This window comes from Thunnus maccoyii, chromosome 12, assembly GCF_910596095.1.
Source record: "Thunnus maccoyii chromosome 12, fThuMac1.1, whole genome shotgun sequence".
Classification (NCBI taxonomy): domain Eukaryota; kingdom Metazoa; phylum Chordata; class Actinopteri; order Scombriformes; family Scombridae; genus Thunnus; species Thunnus maccoyii.
In genome coordinates, this window is record NC_056544.1 from 26,595,627 (window position 1) to 26,621,534 (window position 25,908).

The 25,908-nt window shown below is 38.2% G+C and overlaps 1 protein-coding gene across 3 annotated transcripts; it reads left to right on the forward strand.

Moving 5' to 3' along the window:
- On the forward strand, positions 1-24,835 carry LOC121908729 (cyclin-Y-like). Of its 3 annotated transcripts, none has more exons than XM_042428981.1 (12): positions 1-507; positions 587-758; positions 15,718-15,792; positions 17,005-17,022; positions 17,316-17,350; positions 17,710-17,804; positions 17,923-17,958; positions 18,287-18,344; positions 18,758-18,877; positions 19,512-19,678; positions 20,443-20,605; positions 21,965-24,835. In XM_042428981.1, the coding sequence occupies exons 2-12, from the start codon at positions 605-607 to the stop codon at positions 22,079-22,081; spliced, it is 1,038 nt and encodes a 345-aa protein (XP_042284915.1). In that variant the 5' UTR covers positions 1-507; positions 587-604; the 3' UTR covers positions 22,082-24,835. The 3 variants fall into 3 exon arrangements, with proteins under 3 accessions (XP_042284915.1, XP_042284917.1, XP_042284916.1); XM_042428982.1 differs by having other exon boundaries at positions 2-475; XM_042428983.1 differs by lacking the exon at positions 17,005-17,022 and having other exon boundaries at positions 1-758.
- The last annotated feature ends 1,073 nt before the right edge of the window (positions 24,836-25,908 follow it).

Genomic DNA, 25,908 nt, shown 5'->3' on the forward strand with positions numbered 1-25,908 from the left:
GACACGGCAAAAACGTATGCTGCCAAATTAACCCATCGAATAGACTATAGCCTATTATACGCTAATAATCATAAAAAATCAATCAGCCTTATCAGCGATAAATCATTAAGTCAGCTGCTCTGCCACCCCTGCTCTATCTCTCTCTCTCCCTGCTCACTCATTTGTAACCACCCACTTGAACCGGAACCGTTTCTCGGGATTTGCAGCCCTCCCTGACGGTCTATCGCCCTGACAGCCAGCCACAACACCGATCCTCACACCGCTCCGTGCCCGTCGCCGTTCATCTCTGGAGCCTGGAGCAGGATGCGTCCTCTTTAACGATGACTGGGATAGCGGTGGCAGGTCGGTCCGTTGCATACATTTGCTACTACCGGTGGAAGTGACATATACTCACCCCTAAGTGACAGCCCGTCCGTGGGCGCCGACGATTGACAGGATACATGGGCTCCGCTACGGATGCACCCTACGCGCTCTGGTGATCTATGGTGACCGACTGGGCTCGGTGGGGTTGGTGACCCATCGTTTCAGCTCTCTTTTCAGCAAAAAAAAAGGATAGTGCATTTAGGCCTACACCTCTTACTTCCAGGGTGGATAAAGGGGAAAGATGGGGAGCACGACCTCTTGCTGCGTTTCTGCCAGCCCAAAGCTCCGCAGAAATGCCCACTCCAGGCTGGAGTCGTACCACCAGGAGTCGGAGCTGAGTAGGGAGGAGACGGGATGCAACCTGCAGCACATCAGCGACAGGGAGAACGTCGACGGTAAAAAAAACCCCCATAAATAAATACCCCCATTATCCAGAGTCATTATTAGTCTTTCATGTATATTGTCAGCATGATATATGTGACGATTAGTAGCAAAAAACCCCAGTCAGGTCATCTAGTAATCATGTGATTGATGGTGTTCTGTGCTTATAGAAGAATATTAGGTAATTTATAGTGACTAGGAGATAAAAAATGCAACGAAACAATATCATAAAACACAATAAAGAGAGAGAGAGGCTACTTTAGGACACAATATTATAGGAGCATCAGGGACAAAAAGAAATGCCACAGTAATATTATTGGAAAATTGTATTGACTTATGGTCATATGTGGTTTCTAAAGACCATTAAATGTGTCTAATAATAGAATGGTATTGAACACAAGAGTGGAAAAGTGTTTTGGATTGGAAATTAGTGCAGAATTTTAAATAATCCAGAGGACAAATGATTAGAGTACTATTTTAAGAGCACTATAATATTATAGGGATATAGCCTATAATCCTGTAAAGGGGGAGACCATTTAAATAATAAAAGGATCACTAAAGCCTACAAAATCAGATATTACTGGCATCTCGATAAAATCTGCACCTCTCTCATATCCTGGAGAAATAGCTGCTGCATCTTTTCACACTCATCCCCTGAGTAATATTGAGTGATTGGTCGAAATATATCAGCCATCAGTGTGGCGGGGCACATGGAAGAGTCATGTGTGCATTTTCTCTCCCATGTGTCCTGCAGAGAAATATGGAGCTACAGACAACATCCTGTTCATGAGGGCAGACTCCTTTGTGCTGCTCTTTGTTTTCACCCTGTGCATGAAAGAAACTGCAACTATGGAGCGCAGCCCCCTCCATTGACACATGCTAATATGCATTACAATTGACCCATTCACACTGGAAAGTATCTACTGAATGGCTTGCTTATTTTCAGCCAACAGCTAACCATTACATATAAATGGATTTTCTCGGAAACTGTACAAGACCTATTTTTTTGGATTTCAGAAAGTGTGCAGACTTTTTTCCACACGGCTGTATGATTTGAAATGTTGTTTGGCGTAATACAGCATCTGCCGATATCAGACCAACAATAACTGAACCCAAACCTTTTAACCGTATCAACATATGGACTCGTTCTGTCTTGGGTTTCGGCAGCATGTCGGCAGCATCTGTAGCAGCCCTAGATATCTGTTGTTCCCAACTCCAACAACATAATCACACAAATCAGTTGACTAGTCAGTCTAAAGAAAGGTAGATATTTAAATTAAACTGCATTGTGGATTGGCTTACTAGTATGTTTCTTTGGTTAAGAGAAATCTATTCCTTCCTTTTTTACCATAGTTGCTGTATAAAGGCTTAGTTTATCTATATAGTATCTGTTTGATGTGACATGATTATGTACTTGTGGATCTGTGTGCCACAAAATCAAATCATCACAAAACCAAAAATCACAAATTATCACAATATGTTGTTATTCTTTTTTTGTTTAAAGGATATGCTTAGCTTTTTGTGCTACATATCACAATCTCTTGACTGTATTCCAAAGTTATTTACAATGTACAATGTCAAGAGGTCAGGAGGTTGTGATATGTAGCACAACAAGCTAACTGCATGATTGAAAAACCGTAGAACCGCATTCCTGCACATGCTCAGTTGCGTCTGCCGTACACTACTACTCTCCTGAGGAGAAAATGGGATTGCTGTTATGGTGCAGACACACTGAATCCGGCGACAACGCATCCGGATGCATCGGACCACTGAACACTCTGGCTGGTGGGTGACGTGGTGGGTGACGTCCTGCGAGTTGGGCAGTTCTTGGTTTTTGCTCTACTGTTTTCAACATGGCGGCTGCGTCACAAACTTTCTCATTTTACAGCTAAACGTACATTTGATGGGTAAAATAGACAGTGCAGTAACAGAATCTTGATTATTTGATCAGCACGGCCTAGTTTGATAGTTTTATTTGAGATTCGTGAGCCGGCTGCGTTGCGCTGGATGGACCTCATTTGCATAAAGTTGAGGTTGAGTCGTGATTATACAAATTCAGATACAGCGGTCGGTCCGTCGACTTGGTGTGCTGTCTCCATCATGCTCTGCACGGCCGGATCTCTGGCTATCCATGGAAAATGAATGGGATCCGTCAACCTGACATCTGTCAACGGATCCATTGTGTCTGCATCATTACGACGAAAATACACTGGGCATGGATGCAGTGCCGTAGCAGAGTGCTTCCATCATAATCAACTCACCTGGTACACTGACCATGGAAGCCCCGCACACCTGTGCAGGCGTCATGTGGCTCATCTCTATTTTTGCACAGCAGGTCTATTTTTTTATGTGTAAAAAAACAAGCACAAACTATTTAAAAATGATTAAAATAAATACCTCTTTGTACCAGAGGCAATGCGACACAGCAGTGCAACCTTGTGTTTCTACATTGCACATTAAAATCAATCAATCAAATCAATGTGTATCCATGATCCTGCAGTTAAAACGATCTAGTTAATTAATTCAGTACCAGTTAATATAGCCTACGCTTCCAAACCCTGCATAAACAACTGCATTATCACTTGGCAAAACTCAATATGCATGCCGTTTCTAAGCAAACTACTGCGCCCATATTCTTAGGGGCCAAGGAACATGTTCCTTAGTGCAGCTGTGTGTCTCATCAATGTGTTTTTAATAGCTTTTGAACAACAACGGAGGTCTACAGCACAGAGGAATAAGATATATCAGGTTTTGGATACACACACAAAACCTGTAAAAAGAATCAATTCATTGTTATTTTTTGGCTCTGCCAGTGAAATTTGTTGACAATAAGAAAAACACAGAATATTCTCAAATTTTATATTGGTATTGACCCCACAAAACCTGAATTGGTCGTTCTCCAGTATGAACATGCCATTGCAAATCTGTGTGCCAAAGTCTACAGTCAAATCTTCAGCTTGTGAGCAACTAGCTCGCTATTCTGGCCCATTCCTCGTTCATGCCGAGTATATTTGAAGAGTCTTTCAGGCTCTCGTAGTAGGTGTGAAATAATCCAGCCCAGTAATAGAGAAAAGACTTAAGGAAGGTTTTATGGGTCATTTGGAACCAAATTCTACAAATGTACTTGAATTCTTTATTAGTAGTACAAGAAGAAGTGAACACTGGACACTGTTTCACTGTCCCACAGTGCTGATTACACACAATTAGAGTCACTGGTGCACTTTGCTGTCAAAAGCCAAAATTAGTAGATCCTTTTAATTGCACTCAGCATAGTGGGAGACCTTCTGTTCATTGATCAATGATGTCATTTCGTCTTGTAAACTTGATGTGTGTATGACATTTAGATACTGTATGCCAATTGTGGATGCTATTAACTGGAGTACCTCGTATTACAGTTGGTGTTTATGTTGCCAATATGGCTCCAGTATCTCTGGCAGGAGTGGTGTCATATCACTGGAAACGTAGAAAAGTGAAAATGTTTGTCTTTTTTTCTCTTTCTCTAAAAATATTTTGGATCATTAGCTTAATAAGATGCGTATATTGTACGACTGTTGGGCCAGATGCTCTGGTTAGAGACAAGAAAACAATCGACATGAAGAGGATCCAAAGACAGATGATTGACTGTCAACCTATTCTTCTTGAAAGGGATAAAGACGACTCGTGCTGAGAGGGCCGTCTGCTTCTGTGGTGCGGTGATTGAAACCAGAGCGTGTCTAATGTGTTGGCTCTGTTATGAGTTCACAGACAGTATGATGGAGATTAGTGAGCTTCATTACGATCTGCAGCATCAGAAAAAAAAAACTCTTCAACCTTCCAAAGAAAAGCCCAGGGAGGCAGCTGTGAGGAGCAGATAGGAGAAGCCTCCAGGGAGAGATGATTGCCAAGAATTAACGCCTCAATTTAGAAGTATGACGTCCTGCTTTCAGAGACATTATTGGTTCTTGATTGAATGGGCTGGACTTTGTGCATTAAAAAGTTGATAACGCTCCAGTTGAAGTGCACTGTGGTGCGATACAATTAGATTTTTAGCCCATTAGAATTTTGCACGCAATGGGAATTGATCGTCAGGAATTGATGGCAGTCAGGTTAACCAGTGTCACTGCCAAAAGGATGCCAAGAGGATGACCATTAGTGAGCACATGGGGTTGTTTTCCAATTATTTGATTTGTTGTTCAGTTGATAAAAAACCCCAAAAATAGTGAAAAACATGCATGTTGATGTCTTTAGATTGTTGTTTCTCTCTGACCAACAGTCCAAAATGCAAAGGTATTCAATTTACAACAGTATAAAACAGAAAAGCAGCCCAACTTTATAACTATAACTATATTTGAGAAGTTTGGACCAGTGACTGTTTGGCATTTTAACTTGATAAGTGACAATTACTGCCATTTTTTAAAATTGCCTTATCAATTAATTCATGGGTCCCTCCAGCACTAAACTCCAAAAGCCCCATTTGTGTTCAAGCTAATGCTAAACACTGAGCCACATACAGTATATGTACTGTTGATAAACATTACATTTAGGGTGATCTATTGCTGTCTCCTAGTTATTCACATCCACCACAGAGATGTGAATAACTAGGAGACAGCAACTGACAGCAATTAGAAAACAGTATGTCAATGCACAAAAGTTGTGTTAGGATGTACTCAGAGTAGTGCCTCAGGTTGGATCAGAGTCTTACAAGCTGCTTAGTAGGGAATTATTATTTCTCGTTTGGACAGGCTGTCACACATAAAAAGGATTACAGGGTTCAATGAGTCATGGTAAACCTGGAAAGTTTGTAGAATTCAAAAATTGTTGTTTACCTTGTATGGAAACATGGTTCGGGTGCTTTATTTAAGTAATTAACAATTAGAACAGACATTTCAACCCATGCTAGGCTGCTATCAAAACTAGATCAACAGAGATAAACCTTATATGACCTCAGTAGGGAAATTGTGTGTTACGTTGGTATTGGTATTGTCATCCATGGAAAATGAAATATTTAATATAATCCATGGACGTTCAGTTAGACTCACGGTGCAATTTTCCTGTCACTCCTCAACAGCAGACAGCTGTGCCTGTCTCTGTGTGCTTTATTATGTCACTTGGGGGGGATTATAGTCTCGGAGTCCCAAAATGACCTCCCAGCACCCTCTGTTTTTAAGAACAGATAATCACTTCACTACATAACGCCATCACTTCATCGTCATTCAGGCTCTGAGCTGACTGGGGGCCTTAAAGCCTGTCCAGAGCTAAACTGCTGGCTACAGTTTCAGGAAAGAGCTTAGTTTGGGAGAATGAGGGTTTTTTTTTCTGTTGCTGTTTTGCATTACTCTCATATTTTCACTGAGAGGTGCAGTTATTGTGGAAAGACAGTTTTTATCAGCGTGTTTAATCACCCTTTGGAGATATTGGGGCTCTATATGCCAATGAGCATTATTATAGAGCTAAGCCTTTTGTTCTCCATCACAGGATGTTTCTAAACTTTAGGCTAATGCCATTGCAACAAATATTGGGTGAGTGTGTTAATAAACATTAGATAAATTATACAATAGCCTATATGTGAATGTAACTTACATTTATATAGTGAAATAATTTAGTAATTGGGCTGTAAAGCTGTTCCTCAGGACTTTGGCAATGTCCAATTGCAGATTTCCACTTTGTTTTATATACAAGAATAAAACTGGACTAAAGTTGTTGTAAACTGCTGTGAAATGGAAAATAAAACGTTCAACCAAATGACGCACACGTTCTGGTAGAGGAGACGTTCTGTATATGGAGAGACACCAACACAAACCACCCTGGAGGTGAAAGATGGATGGAGAGCGAGAGACGGAGAGACAAAGCTGTCATATGATCTGCTTCTCTTTGACAAAGCCCACTGTGTCTCCTCTTTTAAGATGACTGTTGTTTCAGCGAGGCATCGTGCGTCAGCTGATGCTCCTCTATTTAAGTACAGTGCATGGAGGGGTGGAAGGAAAATGACTCCTCCACAGTTTCAGAGTCAACATTGTTTGGTCTGGTGAAGCTTGTATTGTGATTGTTAGTTGGTCATTTGGACTGGTTTAAGAGTTGGTTAATGTTTAATTCAAATGTTATTTTAGAGCTAATACCTGTGATGCTAATAGCTAGAATTCGCCTTGTTTGTTTTGCTCCAAAATGGCCATTAAGTTAATCATCACATAGGTCTATATAATGTAATAAAATACTGAGGGTTATAATTTTATGCTACAGCCATTTGTTTTAAAATGTTGTCGCCGACGTATACAGTAAATGCATGAACATGGTGGGTTACTTTAATTTATTCCAATTTATTGAGTTGAGTGCTCTGCTAAAATAACAGTGTGATATCTACAATCACAGAGTTTATCTTTGCATATACTAACAGTGGTGGAGCTCTGGTGGCATACGGTGGAAATCGAGACCAATTTCTCACCTTGTTCTCATTTTCATGTTTCTCACAACTTTTAACCCTCTTTTCTCCCGCTGGTTGCTCTCTTCTCTTCAAACGCCTCAGTTATTATACAAATTCAGAGACATACTGTCTTATTTGGTGTGTTACTTGGAGAACATACGTCCCAAATAATTGAATCTTACCTTGCCTTCACCTTTTTTCCTCTTATTCATTCTCTTCTCTTGTCATATTTTACTAATCTATTGACACAGGCATGTTACATACATGTTAAATGCTACATGGAAAGTTTGGCACCGTGATGGTTGCCTCTTGCATGTTCTGTTGCTGTATTTTTTGCTTTTTTTGTTGCTGCTTTTTTTTAAAAATGATTGTGTCAAATAAATTGATTGACCGGTAAAATCTGGCAGAGAATGTTTTCAGACTCGGATAACAAAGCAGACAGAGATCAAAAACAGGCAGATGAATGCTAGCTGGGGAATATATATGATTGGGCTGATGACATGATAACTAATGGCAGGTGACTGATCAGGTTATGTGTTAGGATGGGAAACACACTGGGGACAACTAGTGGTAGGTGAGGGATTGCAGGTTAGTGCTGCATTACAATAAGGGCAAGCAGGGGAGTAAGTGAGAATAAGATGAATCTGACTAATCCATTTATAATAGTTGTCCTTTATATATACTGTTTTTCAACCAGCAGCAGCAGCAGCAGCAGTCATGTGTCTCACCAGGAATAGATGACTTGCTCAGCTTGTTGGCAAGGAGGAAACAACTCTATTAAAGGGTTAGAGTTGGAAATATTGTGGTAAAACACTCAAATCAGTGGACGGAAACTAGAGAATATGTGTTTTGTTGGTGATAAATTATTCCTTTCAGGGTCAGGATATTCACTGGAGAGGCTCCTTGGTTGATTTATTGACTAGTAATGAGCGTCTAATTTACTGCACAGTCCCTACCAGGACCATCTCATCCCACTAATTATCACTTCAGAAAGCCGTATTGGCTTTGAGGTGTCGAGACAGAAAACACTTAAAAGACAATCTGATTTAAATGAATACAGGCTGTGTCTTACCGACAATGTTATACCGCTCTCAGAACCACAGTGGTGTCTAGTTGAATATACATCATTAAACATGGCTTTGTAATTCCCCTCCTAACCAGGGTTAACTGCAGTTTGGCTATAAGCGCACATCCAGTGTCACATTGACATCTTTCTGTTCCAGTATGTCAGGGTTGTCACTGCTCTTGTTTTTTCCCATCTTTTTTGACATTTCCGCTTCCCCTCCAGTGTCACTCAAGGGGCAAACAAACAGAGCTAATACTGTACTTGTCAAATGTCAAAAGATGGAAGATGTGAAAGGAAAAAAAACAAACCCCTCCAATATGTTTCTTCCTCTCAATAAATGAAAAGAAAGCAATAACAGAAACAAAAGATGTTTAAAATACACCTTTGGTTGACTTAATAATATGAAAGACAGTTTAAATTTCTAACTGTTTGGTTCTTTTCATGCTGGGAATCTTGAACATAAAGCTCCTTTTGAACAGAAGCACATCGCTTCATGCAGTATTATTGACCACATGAGTTCCTTGACGAATCTCTCAGCAACCTTGTGCTTGCTGAGACCTAATCAATCAGGGGTATAATTGGTGTAATGAGGACATAGCTGATCAATCCAGTGATTATGTTTCCTTCAGGATTAGAAAGGAGCTATTTTCCGAAGGTCTTAATTAGCAAAAGGACGATAACAGCAATAAACCATACGGGGTTCACAGTGTAATATGCTCACAATATATTTAATTTTGAAGGAGAAATTGTGATAATAAAGAATTCCTTGTTATTCCCCCCTTATGCATAAAATGTCCAAAAACACTGTCAACGAGTTTCACGCAGCTTATGTTTTAAAATAGTTCTTAAAAAGAAGAGAATCTTTTAAATTAAGTAAATAAAGCAGCTTTTAAAAATGCAGATTCTAGACATAAAACTAAACAAAATAATAGAAAGTGTCCAGATAAGAATATTCTTAATGACATTACTGTGATTGTTAGAATTTCTAGCAGTAGTAAAGTAGAATTAATACTGCAGCAGTAGTCATGGTAGAGGTAGTAATATTAGCAGTAAGATTACTTGTAGCATAGACTTTGTGGTAGGTAGTATTAGAGGCTGTAGTAGAAGCAGCAGTAAAGCAGCCATGTGATGTACAGCAGTACTGTATGTGTATGTGATCTCTGCTTTCCCATCAAACTCTTTCTCTCCCAGGAATATGAGGTGTGTGTGTGTGTAGGTCAGGACTGTGTGTTTAAGCTTGGCCCGCTACCGTTCAAGGCCTATGCTCAGTGTGTATGTGTGTGTTGACACAGTAGAAGGGGGGTTAGAATAACTCTAATATCTCTTGTTTAAAGGGTGATATAATAATGAAGATAAAACAAAAACACTAGAAGTAGCGCTAAACAATAAGTCTGATATTTTAAATGAACATTATTAATCTCTAACTGACCTAGATTTCATTCCTACGTCAATGTTCAAGAAATAAATTGTCTGAATGCTGACTGGGATTGATAATAGCGACAACAACCAATGATGTTTAACTAGAAGTTCAGAATGTTTAACTGGTCACACTGTAATTAATCTGAATAAACATATTAGAAGTGAAGCAACACAGAAATATCATGCACAGATGGTCTTATCATCCATTCTAACAAGCAGAGCAGCATTTATAATATTTGTAAAATAGTATTGCTAGAAATGATCATTCTGCAGTAAAACAATAACTGCGTTGCTATTAAAGATGAAAAACACTCATATTGTAGTTGAAAGTTTTTTTTTAAATGGCCACTCAGTATATTATTATTATATTATAATATATATTATATATATATATATCATTACAGGTGTAGCACATTTCAAAGTAATCCAAACTCTCCTCTAAGATGAAACCAGCAGAGATTAATACGCATGACTGAACAGTGAACATCATGTTCATTGACTGCATGGGAGCGAATTAGGGTTCATTCTACCACAGCCTGCAACAATAACACCGGGATCACATTCATATCGGCGCGCACTATAGTTGTAACTCAAACTGTTTGCAGAGGCAGAGCTGCGGTGGAGGTGGAAATAATTCCAGTAGCCGGAGTCTAATAACTGCAGTACAAAGAAGAACAATAAAACCTTTTTTTTAAATTTTAAAAATAATAGCGACTATTTATTAATCAATATGTGACTTTAATTCAAGATACAGTAGAGGAAATCAATAGTATGAGCAGCAGAAACACAACACATCTAGCATGCAGAGCAATTTTATCCATGTTTCTGTCCACCAGATGAACGTAAGTCCAATATTCACGGTCCTTTTAGCTCAGTTTTGGTTTCTTGAGAAAAATATCTGCCTCTTTAGGTGCTAGAAGGTCTAATTTTTTTAACCAGCTTGACATTTACTTCGCCTTTCTCCCATTTCGGTGTCAGCAGATAACTTTGGCTTGTCTGAGCTTTTTTTCCATGCACGGCTTTTATAACTGGTGAGTTGGTGAGAACTGTGAGATTCGATCATGCAATCTATGAGCAGCTGCATGACCAAAAAAAATTAGCTAAAATAGGCTGATTCATTGGTGGAATCAAAAGCATTGCTTGTAGAAGGTTTAAGATGACACATTTAGTCTTGCAACTTGAAGAATGTCTTTTTTCTTTCCTGTCCTATCTGACCCTTTGGGCCATTTAAGAAAATATTGGACCCTTTATAGTTCATTACAGGGTAATTTTCAACTGCTTATTTACTGCTTCTTTCTTCTAAGAATCATGTGTAGTGTGTTTTCATGCTTTGGTGAGCTGAAGACAATTTTCCACCGTAGTGGACAATAAAGATATATTCTATTCTATAATCTCAAAATCTATCAAAACCCTGAAGGATGTTTTGGTTGTTAGACCTGATGGAAAAAAACATATAACATACGAACATATTGTGGTAACTGATAGCAGAGACTGACACATTCAAGTATATACTGCAGCTTATTCTGGGATACTGACACAGCAAGATGCTTGATGCAAATCACATAAAATGCTGCAAAATCTACAAATCTGTTGTCCATCGACAGCTCTGTTGGCTGCTGTGTCTTTGAGGGAAAATATGGATAAAAATATACAGCAGAGGAAATGCTCATTATTAGGTTTTGGTACAAGAAATTTTGTGACAATTAAAAAAAAACAAGTTAAATATCCAAATTTGAAGACGAAACTGAAATAAACACATTGTTGGGAACTCTATAGTGCAATTAGGTATCGGTCTGTTAAGAGCAGGGTGTGCCTGTTGTTAATTCATTATGTAAGAGCAGCGCGACAGACAGGTGGGCTTGCCAGCTGATAGTTTAGCCGATCTTCTCCTGTTTCACTGTGCAGATACCGACCGCGACTCTTCGTTAAAGTTTACTTGAGGTGGCAGATATCGCGTATCAACACTCGACACCAGCTGCTGTGCATTCTGGGAATTCCAGTCGGTAGGCTTTTTACGTGCAGATCCTGTCAGATTTATTCAGAAATGCTTTATCAATCAGGTTAATTAAAAATACTTCACGGATCACGTAAGGCAATATGTGTACAACCAGACATCCAAAACAAGACAAACTTTGAAATACGCTGTGTTTCTTTGAGTGTGATGCAATTCATAATAAAATATCTCTTTACCTTTTCTGCATAAAACCCACCAGCCTGGATTTAATTGTAGTACTGATGCAGGAGTGATATCTGCCAATCAGTATTGCTTAATATCACTGTAAAGAAAAAAAGCATCACTTTTTGCATATGAGGCCGCCAATCACCTTGAATTTTCATGTTGACATGATACTTACAGGTCTGATGAAAGATTGGTTTGTTTATAATATTTGTTCATTTGGATTTGTGACTTGTGATGTTTTATGAGACTGACCCTTTTTAACCTTGCCAGTGTCATATAGGCTTACTGATTAAAACCGCCTGGCTTTAGCTGCTGCTATTTTTTTAGTTTCTAGAAAGATTACTAACACAAGTGTCATAGTTAGTTTCTATTTCTATAAAAGCTAAGTCAGCTGTGTGTGACTGGCAGCCTTAGACTGACACTCTTGTTTGACATGTGTGTCATATATTTGACACATCAGTGGCAGCTGTCAAATTATTCCTCACAGTGTCATGTTTTTTTTGTTATTTCTGAAGAATGTCACCGTCCATACAGTGATACATAGAGAAAGGGGGAAATACTTACTGAACAATCTGTTCAGAAGATGTAATGGCTCAGTTTTGTTTTTGTACAAACTGATTTCTTTCAGTTCTACAGAACAAAAAGTACATTTAACATGACTGTAACCATAGAAACACCCAAAGTATTACTAATACTTTGTTCACTCCATTAACATACATGAGGAAGGAAACATATTAGGAACACTTGCATTCCATTAGTCCACCACCACCTGCTATGATCTCACTGAAACAGAATTATTACCTTTCTGACAATGTCAACAAAGACTGAAAATGTATACGTTTGTAAAAATAGAATTTATGGCAGACTTGTTCTATTGGATTGCATTAGATTGTACAGGTGTTCTTCATAAAGTGCTCGGTGAGTGTAGATATGACAAGTTGCCAGAAACAAACTCCACTGGGATTAATTTTTCAAGGTTATTTACATGTGTAAAATAGACACTTTCACTATAAAAGCTCCATGATTCCATGTGCAACCCGAGTCTATGATTCAAAATGTGAGACCAAAATACTTCTTGGGCAGTCAAGCAGAAATCAGTTTTGTTTCTCTTTTAATGTAAAACCCGTAGTAGTTATCCCAACTCACAAATACACACGCAGACACCGAACATCAGCTCAGCTACAGTTTAAGCTTTAATATGTGAATGTGCTGAAACCGGCCGGGCGGAGCGATACTCCTGATTACTGTTGCATAAGGTGCTAAACCGACACAAGTCTAATCCAAGCTCAGTCCATTCAGCCTGGTGGGCTGCAGCCTCCAGCCACAACTAATCAGACGTACTGTATGTGTTCCTGAAAACAGCGAGCAACATGTTCGGAAACTGCAGGATTATTGAGGGGTCACAGAGTTTGACGAACCTGATCCAAATGGGCATTATTGATGATACATTAGGCTAACCTTTCACCAATAATGAGCGTCAATCAGCTCATCACCTGCAGGTGTGTCGAGATGCTACTTCCGCTAAGAGAGGTGTCCTCAGAGTCGCCTTACAGAAAGTCTCATAGGACTACTTCCTAACATCAAACCAGAGTTAACACACCAGTTTATAGGTACAAAAGGCTGACACTAATGCACTCTTACATAACAGATCTGTTATAAGTCCTGCCTTCATGAATTTTATAATCAGTTTTTCTGGCAGACAAAATATTAGAAACACCTCTCAAAAAGCTACAATTCCTTCCTCCAAAACAAATTAACATCCATCATTCCTGCAGTTTTTTTTGTGCAAGTTGTCATCCATCATTCTGATAATATTTTCATCTACAAAACATGTTTCTGCTGTTGCACAAAAGCATTTTATCTGTAAAATTAAGACTAATAAGGAAGATTGTTTCTTTTAGAATATCAAACAAGCAGTTTTGTAAATGTTGTTATGACAAATGAGTTTTGTGGGTCCAAACAGTCATGAAACATGCTGCAGAGCCATTAGCCAATGATCAAGTAACAACCGCAGAATTACAAGAGGTGTAGTAAGGAATAGTTTTTTAATTCATCTTCTTATTGTAATTCAGTCACACAGTAATACAATCAGTCATTCTACAGCTGTTGTCATTGAGACAGATGACGGGCGGTGCTGCTCTCCCAACGACTGCATTGTAATCAAATAGCCTGGATCTTAATCTGGGTCTGGAACAGTCATATCGTAGGAGTCAGAACATTTGGCTGAGCGGACTGCATGCCAGGCATTTTTTAAATGCTGAATTCACCGAAAGCAGCCACTTAGGAAGCGTCTCACTTGATGGAGAGCGCTACTGGACTACTGAAATGCAGAGTTCAGGGCATGAGCACAAAATACTAAGACTACTGTGCTGTTGTTTAGAATTATGCTGCTTTGTCAGCAAGATCTCAGTGGAAAATGTGCTTTTTTTTTTTGGCTTAATTAGAAAAACATGAGAGAAACTGAGGATTTTTAACATGGTAGATGTTGTGTTTCTGGACTAAAACTTGCAAGGATTTACAGTAAAAATCCCCTTAAACTAGAACCTGAACATTGACTATAAACTTGATCTTTTCTTTTTGAACATCATAGCATGTTTTGTTGTGGTTTTGCTTGGTGCTGGATGTGAAAAAAGACCACCACTGAAGAGACAAAATAGGATTTTCAGATAATTAATGTTATGTCTTTTCAGGGTCGCTACTGTCATCTGCAAGGAAACAAAGAATTTATAGCATGTAGGATGAGGACGCATATTCTCAGAGTGCTTCCCTCGTGCTTTATAATATGCACTGCATACACAAACGCACACAAGTCTGTGGCTCATGCCTTCAGGCCACAGTGTAGTCCAGATTAGCTCTGGGTGGGAACATGAATCATGCTTGGATGTGTTTGTGAGTGCAGAGGAACAAAAAAATAAGCATACAGCTACACAAAGGGAGAACACATGGAACGATGCACTGTAGGCTTAATAGAGAAATTGCGTGATTGCAGAAAGCGTTTAGTTTGGACATAAAATACTCATCATTTATTCACTATCATTGCTATTAGCGTTCTACACATTTATTTATTTCATTTATTCTATATTATAACAAGAATAAGAGTGTACAGCCAGAAGTACAGCAGATAGCACCTCTGTGAGTCTGTGCTTAGCACAGCGTTGCTTTGAGCTATATGCTAACTTCAGTAGCCTATACATGCTCTCAGTGAAAATGTTATTGTGCTGATGTTTAGCAGGTATAATGTTCTTTAAAATGTCCTTACAATTAATCTTGTGGGTACCATGAAAGTCTGCACCAAATGTCATTGTAATTCATGCAATAGTAAAACCAAAAAATGTCATGCTGCCAGTGGTGCAAGATGAAAAGGAGATCACCAAAATCATCTGAAGTCATTGTTTGGGATGATCATATTTCATGGCAATCAAGCCAATATTTAGAGATATTTCAATCTGGACCAAAGTAGTGGACCAACCGACCAACCAACTAACCAACATCCCTAAAGTTCAACCGCTAGCATGGCTAAAATGTTTTCAAGCATGCAATCATTTGAATTTTTGGATTATTGAGCAATAAACATCAGCAGTTTTCTTAATGAACTCCATCATTCTGTGGACACACTGCCACTAGAGCACAACCTCAAATCCCTGATAAAGCTGTTTTATTGCATATTGGTCTAGTTTTGAAATCTCAAATGTGAGGAAATTATTAAGTCATTGGTGATGATCAACAATTCTGTCATCTGTCTACAGACTAATGTGGTTATTTTGTATGTTGGACAGTAAAAACTGTACTTATTGCCCTTTTAATACAGAAACAATTTCCGTTGCTGTACTGTAATTACACTGAAAGGACATTAATGACGTTAGCTATTGTTGCCATTTCATCAAGTGACACATACACTTTGTGTTTTGACAGAGTTGAATATGGAGTATAATCCATCAGACCATCCGCGAGCCAGCACCATATTCCTCAGCAAGTCCCAGAACGATGGTGAGTAGGTCTGGTTTATAGAGTTTGACTGATTTATCAGTTTTAAATGGTCCTTTGAATGAGAACAAGATTTAAAACCCATCAGTGTCACAAAGTTAGTCTGTCTGAGTCTGAATAAGACCCATTTGCCTTAGTTTGACATGCTGCACTGTGATTATCACTGAACACACTGACCAAGATCCTCACATGCAATTAAGATAATGAGGCTCTGGAAAAAACAAAAAAGTTTGGGATTTTCCACCGAGAAATACTCTATGATCTCATGTTTCTTTGTGGCTAGCTGATGTCTGTTAATTTATGCATTTGCCCCGAGGCGTCTGAATGGGACTCCAGCATCTTGTGGTGGGGTTTGGTCATACTGCGACAGAGGAAATATTAACATGTTTCTAAGAGTCATAAACATAACAGCATGAGATCATCATTTTCCTTAGAAGGCTTGGGGAACAAACAGCAAGACAATACTTACTTTGTGATGTTGAAATAGGGGAAACGACCTCTGATTAATGCTTTTTCCTGTTAAATTCAAGCCTTAGCATTATATACATGTGGAAATTAGTTGCTGTATTGCATCATCATATTGGGTAATCTTTTTTTTTATGTCTGACATGATAAATGAAAGAGAATACAATTTTTTCTCATAAACATTAGAGATTGCTTGTCATTTGCAAGATTAAGTCTTGAGAAAAAAAAAGTCACATGTTGGTGATTCATCCTTCCTGTTCCTTGTGGCTTTAAAGGATAAAGCTAGCATTATTTTATCTTTTTTTTTTTTTTTTAATCAACTAATCCCCCAAAGAGACCAAAGCAACAGTAAATTAATCCCACTAACAAGTTTTGTCTCTGTAGCCAAGGCTTGAATTACAGTAGCTCCTGCCAAAACACCACACGTTTTCCCTTCATTTAAAGCACTTTAAGCTGCATTTCATGCACGAAAGGAGCTGTTAACGAACAAATAAAGTTCAAGAATCATAATGCTGCATGTAATTTGGTCTTTTCATAGTTTTTGTTGATTATAAAAATATTTAAGTGGGCATTTTGGGCATCTGAATTTTGTGTCTCACCACAAAATGTGTCTGTATAAAATGTATGACATAATCAAAGTGTTGATTGCTATTGCTGAAAAGTGCAGTGTATTCTTCTTTTAGTACTGATAATCATGAAAATCAGTGATTCTGTAAACATAAGAGAGTCTTTTGGTTCCTCTTTTTTCAGAGGTGCCAAGCAGGAATGGTGAGTAGTCCTGAGTGTGACTTTGTCTCCCTCTAGTGGTCTAATAATGCCTCTTCATCCTGTCTATAAACACTTTCTGGGTGTTTCTCTCTACTTTCTAACACTTTGCTCAGCTGTGACTTCGTAATGTGTATAAAAAGCTTTTGTTTTGCATTTAACATTGTTAAGTGTGTTAACTGTTAAGTGTGTTTTGTTTCTTGTGATAACAGTGTGTGTTACTGGTTCACAACTGCAGTGTTTTGATAGTACACAAGAAATTTTATTCATTGACAAACCTGTCTTTGTTTTTGCAGTGCGTGACAAACGAAAGAGCCTCTTCATCAATAATGTGAGTGTGAGGTTTTGTGTCAACAAATTTTAATTCTGAAGAACTGTTTCAATCATATTTTTGGATGCTTAAAGGTCATGATTTCATATTTTTCAGTCAAAATTAGCTGCTATCTGTTTTATTTTGAATGAACTACATGGTGTGTGCAAAAGAAGCTGAAAATATAAAGTCACACTCTTAGGCCTCCTCATTCCCCCTGTGCATGACACCCTGGCATGCTTTATGTGGGTCAGGCAAAAACATGTACACTCTAATAACAGTCACTCCGTGTGTGTGTGTGTGTGTGTGTGTGTGTGTGTGTGTGTGTGTGTGTGTGTGTGTGTGTGTGTGTGTGTGTGTGTGTGTGTGTGTGTGTGCAGCACGGAACAACGAGGCGGAAATACAGCTCCTGCTCCACCATCTTTCTAGATGACAACACGGTCAGCCAGCCCAACCTCAAATATACCATCAAATGGTAAAAACAAGAAAATGAAAAACCTGTCACAAAGGAAGATAAATGAATTATTATCTGCAGACATCTCTGTCAATATATGCCATTCATATAAACATAGTTATGTATTTTCTCTTTACAGTGTCGCTCTGGCAATTTATTACCATATAAAAAACAGGTGAGGACTCTCAATCATTTGCAAGACTTTCAGTAAGTGGACCTGATAATAAGCATAGCGGGGTTTTTTATGTGAAACCCAAAGTGTAAGATAATAATAACAATAATAATGATAGAAGAAGAAGGAGACAACACTGATGTTCTACTATACATACTGCATATTTTCTTGGTCAGAGTGTTTGTTTTTTTAACCTATTCCGTTGATGGCAATCTGCAACCTCACCACTAGATGCCACTAATCCTACACACTGGTCCTTTAAGTTTGTCCTATACTAAATACTTTAACGATACAGTGAAATTAACTGTTTAACTTTTGTGTCTTGTTCCAGAGACACAGAAGGAGGAATGCTGCTAGATATCTTTGATGAGAAGCTTCACCCTCTTTCAGTAAGATGTCCAGTTTCATCAATTTTGCACATTTAGTGCCTTTGGTCTATTTTTGTACATCTGTTGCACATTTAATTTTCTTAATGTTGGGTTTTATTGTGATGACTCAGCGTTACTGTTCTTTTGAATTATCCTCATTTACGTCCTCTTACCTTAATTCTACCTGTCTTCTTCCTTTCTTCCTTCCCCATATGTCTTCCTTTCCTCTCTTCACCTCTTTTTTTCATTTAATTTTTGATTTTTCATTTAATTTTCATCCTACTTTGTTTATTTTATTATTTGTTACATTTTTGTTTTTCTATATTGAGTTTGTGGGAGCAAACGCCAAGACAAATCTTTATATGCTTGCATACTTGGCTACTAAACAGATTGTGATTCTGATTCCTTCTCTCTCTTCTTCTCTGTACCGTCAGAAATCTGAGGTGCCGCTGGACTACGACCAACATGATCCAGAGCAGAAGCAGATCTATCGGTTCGTCAGGACGTTGTTCAGCGCCGCTCAGCTCACGGCTGAGTGCGCCATCGTCACACTGGTAAGACTTTTTAACCTCCTTTATGCTCAACCATAACACAAAACAGCCATACTTATATGTACATTGAGAGGGTCTTGTCTTATGTAATAAAGAAAAAAGTAAAAAAATATATATAATAAAGTATTTCCTGGAGGTCAAACATGCACTCTACCATAACATAGACATCTATACTCTTAACATGAATCATGAGGATTTCTTTAGAAAGCTTTTGTAAGAGGTAAAATGGGGACCTGGCTTAAACTGTAGCCTCACACGCACAAACACATGCAGCTTTTGTTTAGCCCTCAGGGAAAATTGCACCCTGATGTGGTGAGACAAGCCAGGGATGTGTGTAAATTGGTGATGTTAACTGCACATCCAAAATACCAGGTTGTCTGTATGTGTTGGTGAGTCTCAGAGATCACTGATGAATGTAAGATGTCATACATGAAGAGTGAACGTATACCTCTTGACACCATAGAGTGATACTAACTATTTAGTCCATCTTGTTGTAACTGATGCCTTGGCTTGGCTTTTGAAAGTGTCTTTTTTTTAGTCTTTTTAAGTGATTTGTTACTGCCTTATTTTCACACCTACTGCTGCCTCAGTCAGGAGTGTATATATGGTCAGTTTTGAGAGACATGCGATTGTGCAGGTCTACCTGGAGAGGCTCCTGACGTATGCAGAGATCGACATCTGTCCGGGGAACTGGAAGAGAATCGTTCTGGGTGCCATCCTGCTGGCCTCTAAGGTCTGGGACGACCAGGCTGTCTGGAACGTCGACTACTGCCAGATTCTTAAGGACATCACAGTGGAGGACATGTAAGTGACCACACGGAGGGGAGTCTGGTGGAATACGAATGCATTTTTCTTCTTAATATTTTTGGTGAACTAACACCTTCAAAATTAATTTTAGCTTGTTTTGACCTCAAGAAATGTGCTTTGCATTAAGTTTGGGATTTTGGTTTAGGATTAAGATTTATATCAGGATTAGATCAGAGCATGAACAAAAAAGGAGGATGATAATGAATCCTTTGAGATGGTTTTCTGGCCTTGGGTTTTGACCAATGACTTATTGGTATTAATCCCTAGATAGGCTAAAAAAAACATGAGGGAAGAAAATGAAAATCACTGAGCCCAGCTATTGTTGAGCCCTTGAGCCAAGCACGTGACATCCAGGCAGTCTGCTCAGTGACCAACAGCAAACTGTGGTTGCTCTGTGCAGCTCCCAGTTGTGTGTGCAGCTGTGTACAGTATGAATGTGATTCAGGATGGGACTTAAAATGAAGAAAAGAGGAATGTCTGCTCACTCAATCTTCTACAACTGATATATGAGCATGTCTCTTTTCTTTATTTCTTACAGTTTTATTTTATGTTAGACTACTTTGGCTTTGCATTGAAACCTTTCAAGATAAAGGGATTGGAAATGAACAAAGCCAAGTAAAAAAAAGGTTAAATTTTCTAGATAAAACCATGGACTTTGATGTTCTGTATCTATCATAGGTTGTGTGGGTGTAAGGAGAAAGCCATTTATTCAGGGGATGCAGAAATTCTCTGATTTCATGAATGAACCTTCTCTCCAACAGGAATGAGCTGGAGCGCCAGTTTCTGGAGCTCCTGCAATTTAACATCAACGTGCCCTCCAGTGTCTACGCCAAGTATTACTTTGACCTGCGATCACTTTCAGAGTCCAACAACCTCAGCTTCCCCCTGGAGCCACTCAGCAGGGACAAGGCCCAAAAGCTAGAGGTTAGACGCTCCCATTCAGCGGTTCATCCATCGAAACTATTAATGTCTTTGTGTTGTTGTTTTCTATTAATTTCAAACATTTTTACTCTGCTTTAGTCATCAACAGCATTACAGTATAGTTATTTACTATGTCTAAAATTTGAAAATGTCTGACTTCGGCAGCCCCTAATTGTAGCATCAAAAAAGACTGTTGTAGATAACAATGTTTCTCATTACCTGCTCATTGCTACTTTGCGGACAGGTGTTCCTGTGTTTTTAGTTTCCCTTTTCACTTCTGCATGGTTCCTTTACAAAATCCAATCAAATATACAATCCTGCAACATTAACTTGCAAATAACAACATCATAACTGCGTTTTTTTTTCTTGGTAGTCTCAAACAAACCGTGGTTTTTAATCTGTTATCAGACTAATTTGCCCACAGAGCCGCAGATGCAGTAGAAATCTAAACAGGAATGTGAAAAAGGGAGTTTCTCTTTGGAAAAGTTAAGCTCCTGTGGTGCAGTGGTATGAGCTCAAATTAGGGTCATAAGTCTTGTAGCTGTGTAATCACCATATTTGAATGTGTGAAAACATTTTGTATGAATACGTTCAAATGTGAGAATGTCTAAACACGTTTTGATCAAATGAATTCAAATGTTTGAATGTGTAAAAATGATGTGAACAAATAGATTTGATTTTTGAATCGGTAAGGAGATCTGCAGCTGACATTTTGTGAACAAATGAAAAAGATTTGCACAAATAATTTCAAATGTGTGAGTGCATAAAGAAGATTTGCACTTACACATCTATCTGTTTGTGGGTGAAAAAAGTTCACACAGAACTCAGTTGTGTGTGTGAATCCCAAGTTTACAGCTATGAATCAAATCTATGAGTGCAAATCAAACCTACAGGTACAAGTACTTTTGTCTTTTACCTGTCAATGGGTGCTCCGGCTGGGTTTGAAATAACTCAACTAGTAACTCGAGTAGTTTTACAAACTTTCACCAGAGACAACTGGGATTCATGGATAATCTGGTGTTACTGGTGAATGGGGCCTTTTTTGGTCAATTGTAGTGCTCAAGGAGTTATTTCAAACCCAGCTGAAGCGTCCATTGACAGGCTATACTAATTTTCTTCAGGGCTGTGTCACAAAATCTTAAACCATTAGAATAACTTGAAAGATGCTAGAATCAGATTAAAATTCAACACATTGTAGTTTTAATAATCTAAAATAAGAATCATTGCAAACAAAAACTGTTGTATTTGAAACACACTGTCTTTATTATCTTTATTGTTATTATAATGATTGCACAATACAGGAAAATGGCAGTGGAATCTTGTTTCCTTCAATAAAAGTCCTTTTTTATGCCATCCCTTCAGGCTATTTCCAGGCTATGTGATGACAAGTACAAGGACGTGCGGAGAGCTGCCAGGAAGCGCTCGGCCAGCATGGACAATCTATGTGGGATCAGATGGGTTCCCGCAATCCTCTCCTAACCACTATTAAACTGCCATATACTGAACACTAGCATCGAGCTATGGACACTGGCTGGATGAAAAAACTGAAAAAGCACAGTGGAAACAGATCAGCATGACCCTGTCTAGCTGAAGAACTGCAGTTTGGATACCACAGTGTGGAACTCCGCATTGTGAAACAGTGATTTTAAACCTGAAACTAACCTCTGAACCTCAGATCTTCAAATTGGAGGCCAGAAATCGAAACCACATCCGAAGTTTTTTTTGGGAGGAGGGTGAGGTGAACTCTGGAGAGTTTTCTAACTTAACCTGATGCCTTCACAGTGCCTCAACTCTTCTGTACATGAAGACACAAAGAAAGAAGAAACGCTGGTTGTGGAGAAAAACCTGGCTTTGGACCAACCAAGGAAGTCCTGGACAAGACAGCCTTGAAAACCACTTAGGACATGGCATTGTGAACCTGTCTTAATGTAAAAACTCTCTGTTCATTTTTCTGGTTTAGCCCAGACCATCTGTGTCTGGCCTAATTAGAAAGATCTGACATACAATAACCTGCCTTTGAGATGGCACTGCAACTTTACAATGAAGAATATTATTTATTTCACTTTTTTATTTGAACTTTTCAAGTTGCACCTGCCTGAACCCGCAGTACCTGCAGAATTAAAAAAAACAAAACACTCGTGTAGCACAGGAATTTCTACCGTGTTCTCAAGTTTTCTTCTTTGGGAACCTTTATAATCAAGGTTTACAGTATTTCTAGCGTACCTCTTGATACTCAGGTAGTCTGTTTAATATTTTGAGTGATAGTGATGATCCTCATTTGAGTCATACTAAAGGTTGAATTATGAAGAGTGACAAACACTGCAAATGGAAAGGGCCAGAATGAATAAAGAATTGTGACAACATTCCCACAGATATTAGTGTGATCAGTACATTCGTATTTTGGGGTTACGCACAATCAAACAATAAAAAACTTTTTTTTCTCAGATTGTATAACATCAAGTATAGACCAGAGTGTTCAGTTTTCATTACAATTTGATCATATCTTAACATGACTCTGTTAAGAGTTCTTAAAAGTTTGTCAATTTATTTTTCTCTCAAGACAATTACAACTTTTATGCTTGGAGGCTTTCAGTAGAATAAAGCACATCTCTCTGCTGACATCTAGTGGATATTTGAGTATTGCAGAAAAACAATCAATCCGGGTTGTTGTGATTCCAAGGTCCACCCAAATTTCTAGTGATATCTGTTGGAGTACATTGGAGGTGAATGTAATTATTTTGTGCTGCTCAAAACATTGAAAAATTGCATTTAAGCATTCAACATCAACATTTCTGTCCCAAAACAGTGTCCCTGTTAATCAAAAGACCATCACTGTGAATGGTTTTCATGTTGACAGTGAAGTCTGTGATGGTCAGATATGTTGACACTCGGCAAATAATAAAACATGTTGTAGCACCTTCAAAATTAATTCAGCACCAAAATATATTACTGTCACTGTAAAACAAACTTTTTGGTCACATGCTTTTGCTTCTCAACCGTGGAATAAAAACAACCAAAAAACCTCCAAAATACTCATCGCCAAAATCTGGGTATATTGATCTGACAAAATACACTCTGTAGTAGTTTAATTTTTATTCATTCAGTATTATTAAACTACAGTAGATGACACTCATAGTACAATATTGCATCTACAGACTATCGGAACAAAATCTAAAATGAAAAACGGCTGATTTCCCAGTGTCTTTATTTCCCGACTGACCCTTTCACAGTGCTGTCACTGAAAAAATCTGTTTGATTGCTGTTCATAATTTAACTTAGATTGAAAGAGTGCATTCATACATACATACAGATATCTCTGGGATAAGGTGTTTCTTCAAACCCTTTCAAAACTCCAATAGAAACAAACCAAACAAAGCTGTTTTCCTGAGTTCACATTTTATTACCAGGTCATAAGACAGTATCTCTTTTGCTGTAGGAAAGGAAACACAGATTTTTGTTGATGCTTTGGACCAAGAGTTTTCTCTATTGTTTCTAGCATGTGTTTTTTTTGTTATTGTCGTTAGAAACATCAAGTTGTCACGGGTATGATCTACTAGTGATCTACTATCGCTAGTGTGTGACCAACAACACCATGTATTCTGTTGATCTGCAAGCGTGTGCCTGGATAAAGGTGCAGGCTGCGGTTTATGCCCCGATATTCAGAATCAGGATCATTCAGGATCAGTAAAAGGATACTGAATAAGTCACTAAGGGTGTGTTCATTCAAGACAAAGATAAACTTTAATTGCCTTTAAATTTCAGGGACATCCTTTTGCTATTTGGGAATACTAACCAAACAGAAATTGGAATACATTTACATTTATACTATATATATACATTTATATATATAAACATTTTAGCACACTTGTCTTCTTGTCAGTGAATTCTCGTTATGAACCGAAGTGAATTCTGTCAAGATAAACCCTGACTGCTGAGCCAAGTACTTAATTGTGTTGAAAACTGCTGACAAATGTATTATTTTTTACTTCCATTGTGCATCTAATTTCAATCTAATTGCTATTGGCAGATCGACTTATAAGATTTTCATATTTGTTTTTTTTTCTCATTTGTCTGAAAACTAAAGCAGTAACATATAATAATTTTGCAAAATAACTTTGTACAGTGTATAAACAGTTTAAACAGCTGAGATAAGATAATGGTGAATTATTTATGGATGTGTTGAATTGTGTTTTTTAATAAAAAAATGCCCTTGTCTAATAATTGTTTATAATAATAATAACTAATAATAACTTTGTCCTTCTCACTCTTTATTATTCTGCTACTTCTTATTATTCCACATTCAATGTTTTTTGGACCTTTTCAACTGCTGCCCATTCAAATGTCAAACTGGGCAGCTCATTCAGCAGATGTGTGCTATTACTTGTCTGTTTTCTAGCATATTCCAGCAATTTTATATTAATTTTTAAACATCAAAATTTAGAATGGGAGTCTATGGGAGGAATTACCCAACTGAGTTGGAACCTCTGTCATTTTGAAACCGTTGAACATTTGTCACTGCTCGGACATCCCTTTATCCCTCAGACCCCATTCAAACCTTAAAACATTCTTTCAAAGTTGTATTCTGTGTTGTGATAACTTTTGTACCTTGAGAGCAATTTAAGTCCAAAGTGAGGGGCTCTTACAGCAGTTTTCAGATCTCATCAGTCTGTCATGTTATCAGGCACAATGCAGAGCAGGATTTTTTTAGACCAGAAAAAAAAAATTCTAAAAACATCTCACTCCCACGGTTTTAACTCTCCAATCACCCTTACAATATTGCCACAAGCCTCCTCTCTCTCAAAATGTACATATAGTTCCCATAGGAGTTCTAGTTATTGAGATCTAAACCTTAATTTATAGTGAACAAGCTGTCTGGTTCTCATTGACTCCAATACAAACTGCAGGTGGTCCCTCCTGTTTCTTAGACTTAGCTACAGATTCTCTCCTGTTTTGCCTTTTTAAAGGCATTCACAATCATTATTAGAGATAGAAACATCTCCTGTAGAAACCACAGTATTTTTCCACAGGAGCGAACTGGGAGGGAGAGAAACATCCCCAGGACCAGGCCTGAAAAACACTGCAATTAACAATTCTCACGAACAGCATCACAAAACTCAAATGGATGGAGAAACAAAGCCAGTATTAGCATTTAACATTCACCAATACATTTCAGCCCAATGCACCTTGATTAAATAATTTATCTGTTTTGCATAAAACAAACCTAAAATTAAAATAAAATATTTCAGTCACAGCCCAGCTCCAGGAAGCTGCGATAAATATGAGCTATCACTCACTCACTCAGAAAA

Bases quoted from the DNA above. Each gene is read 5' to 3' on its own strand.
- LOC121908729 (XM_042428981.1), top strand. From the start codon at position 605: ATGGGGAGCACGACCTCTTGCTGCGTTTCTGCCAGCCCAAAGCTCCGC. The intron at 17,351-17,709 runs GTGAGTGTGAGG...GTGTGTGTGCAG, and splicing joins AGAGCCTCTTCATCAATAAT to CACGGAACAACGAGGCGGAA. The intron at 17,805-17,922 runs GTAAAAACAAGA...TTCTCTTTACAG, and splicing joins CTCAAATATACCATCAAATG to TGTCGCTCTGGCAATTTATT.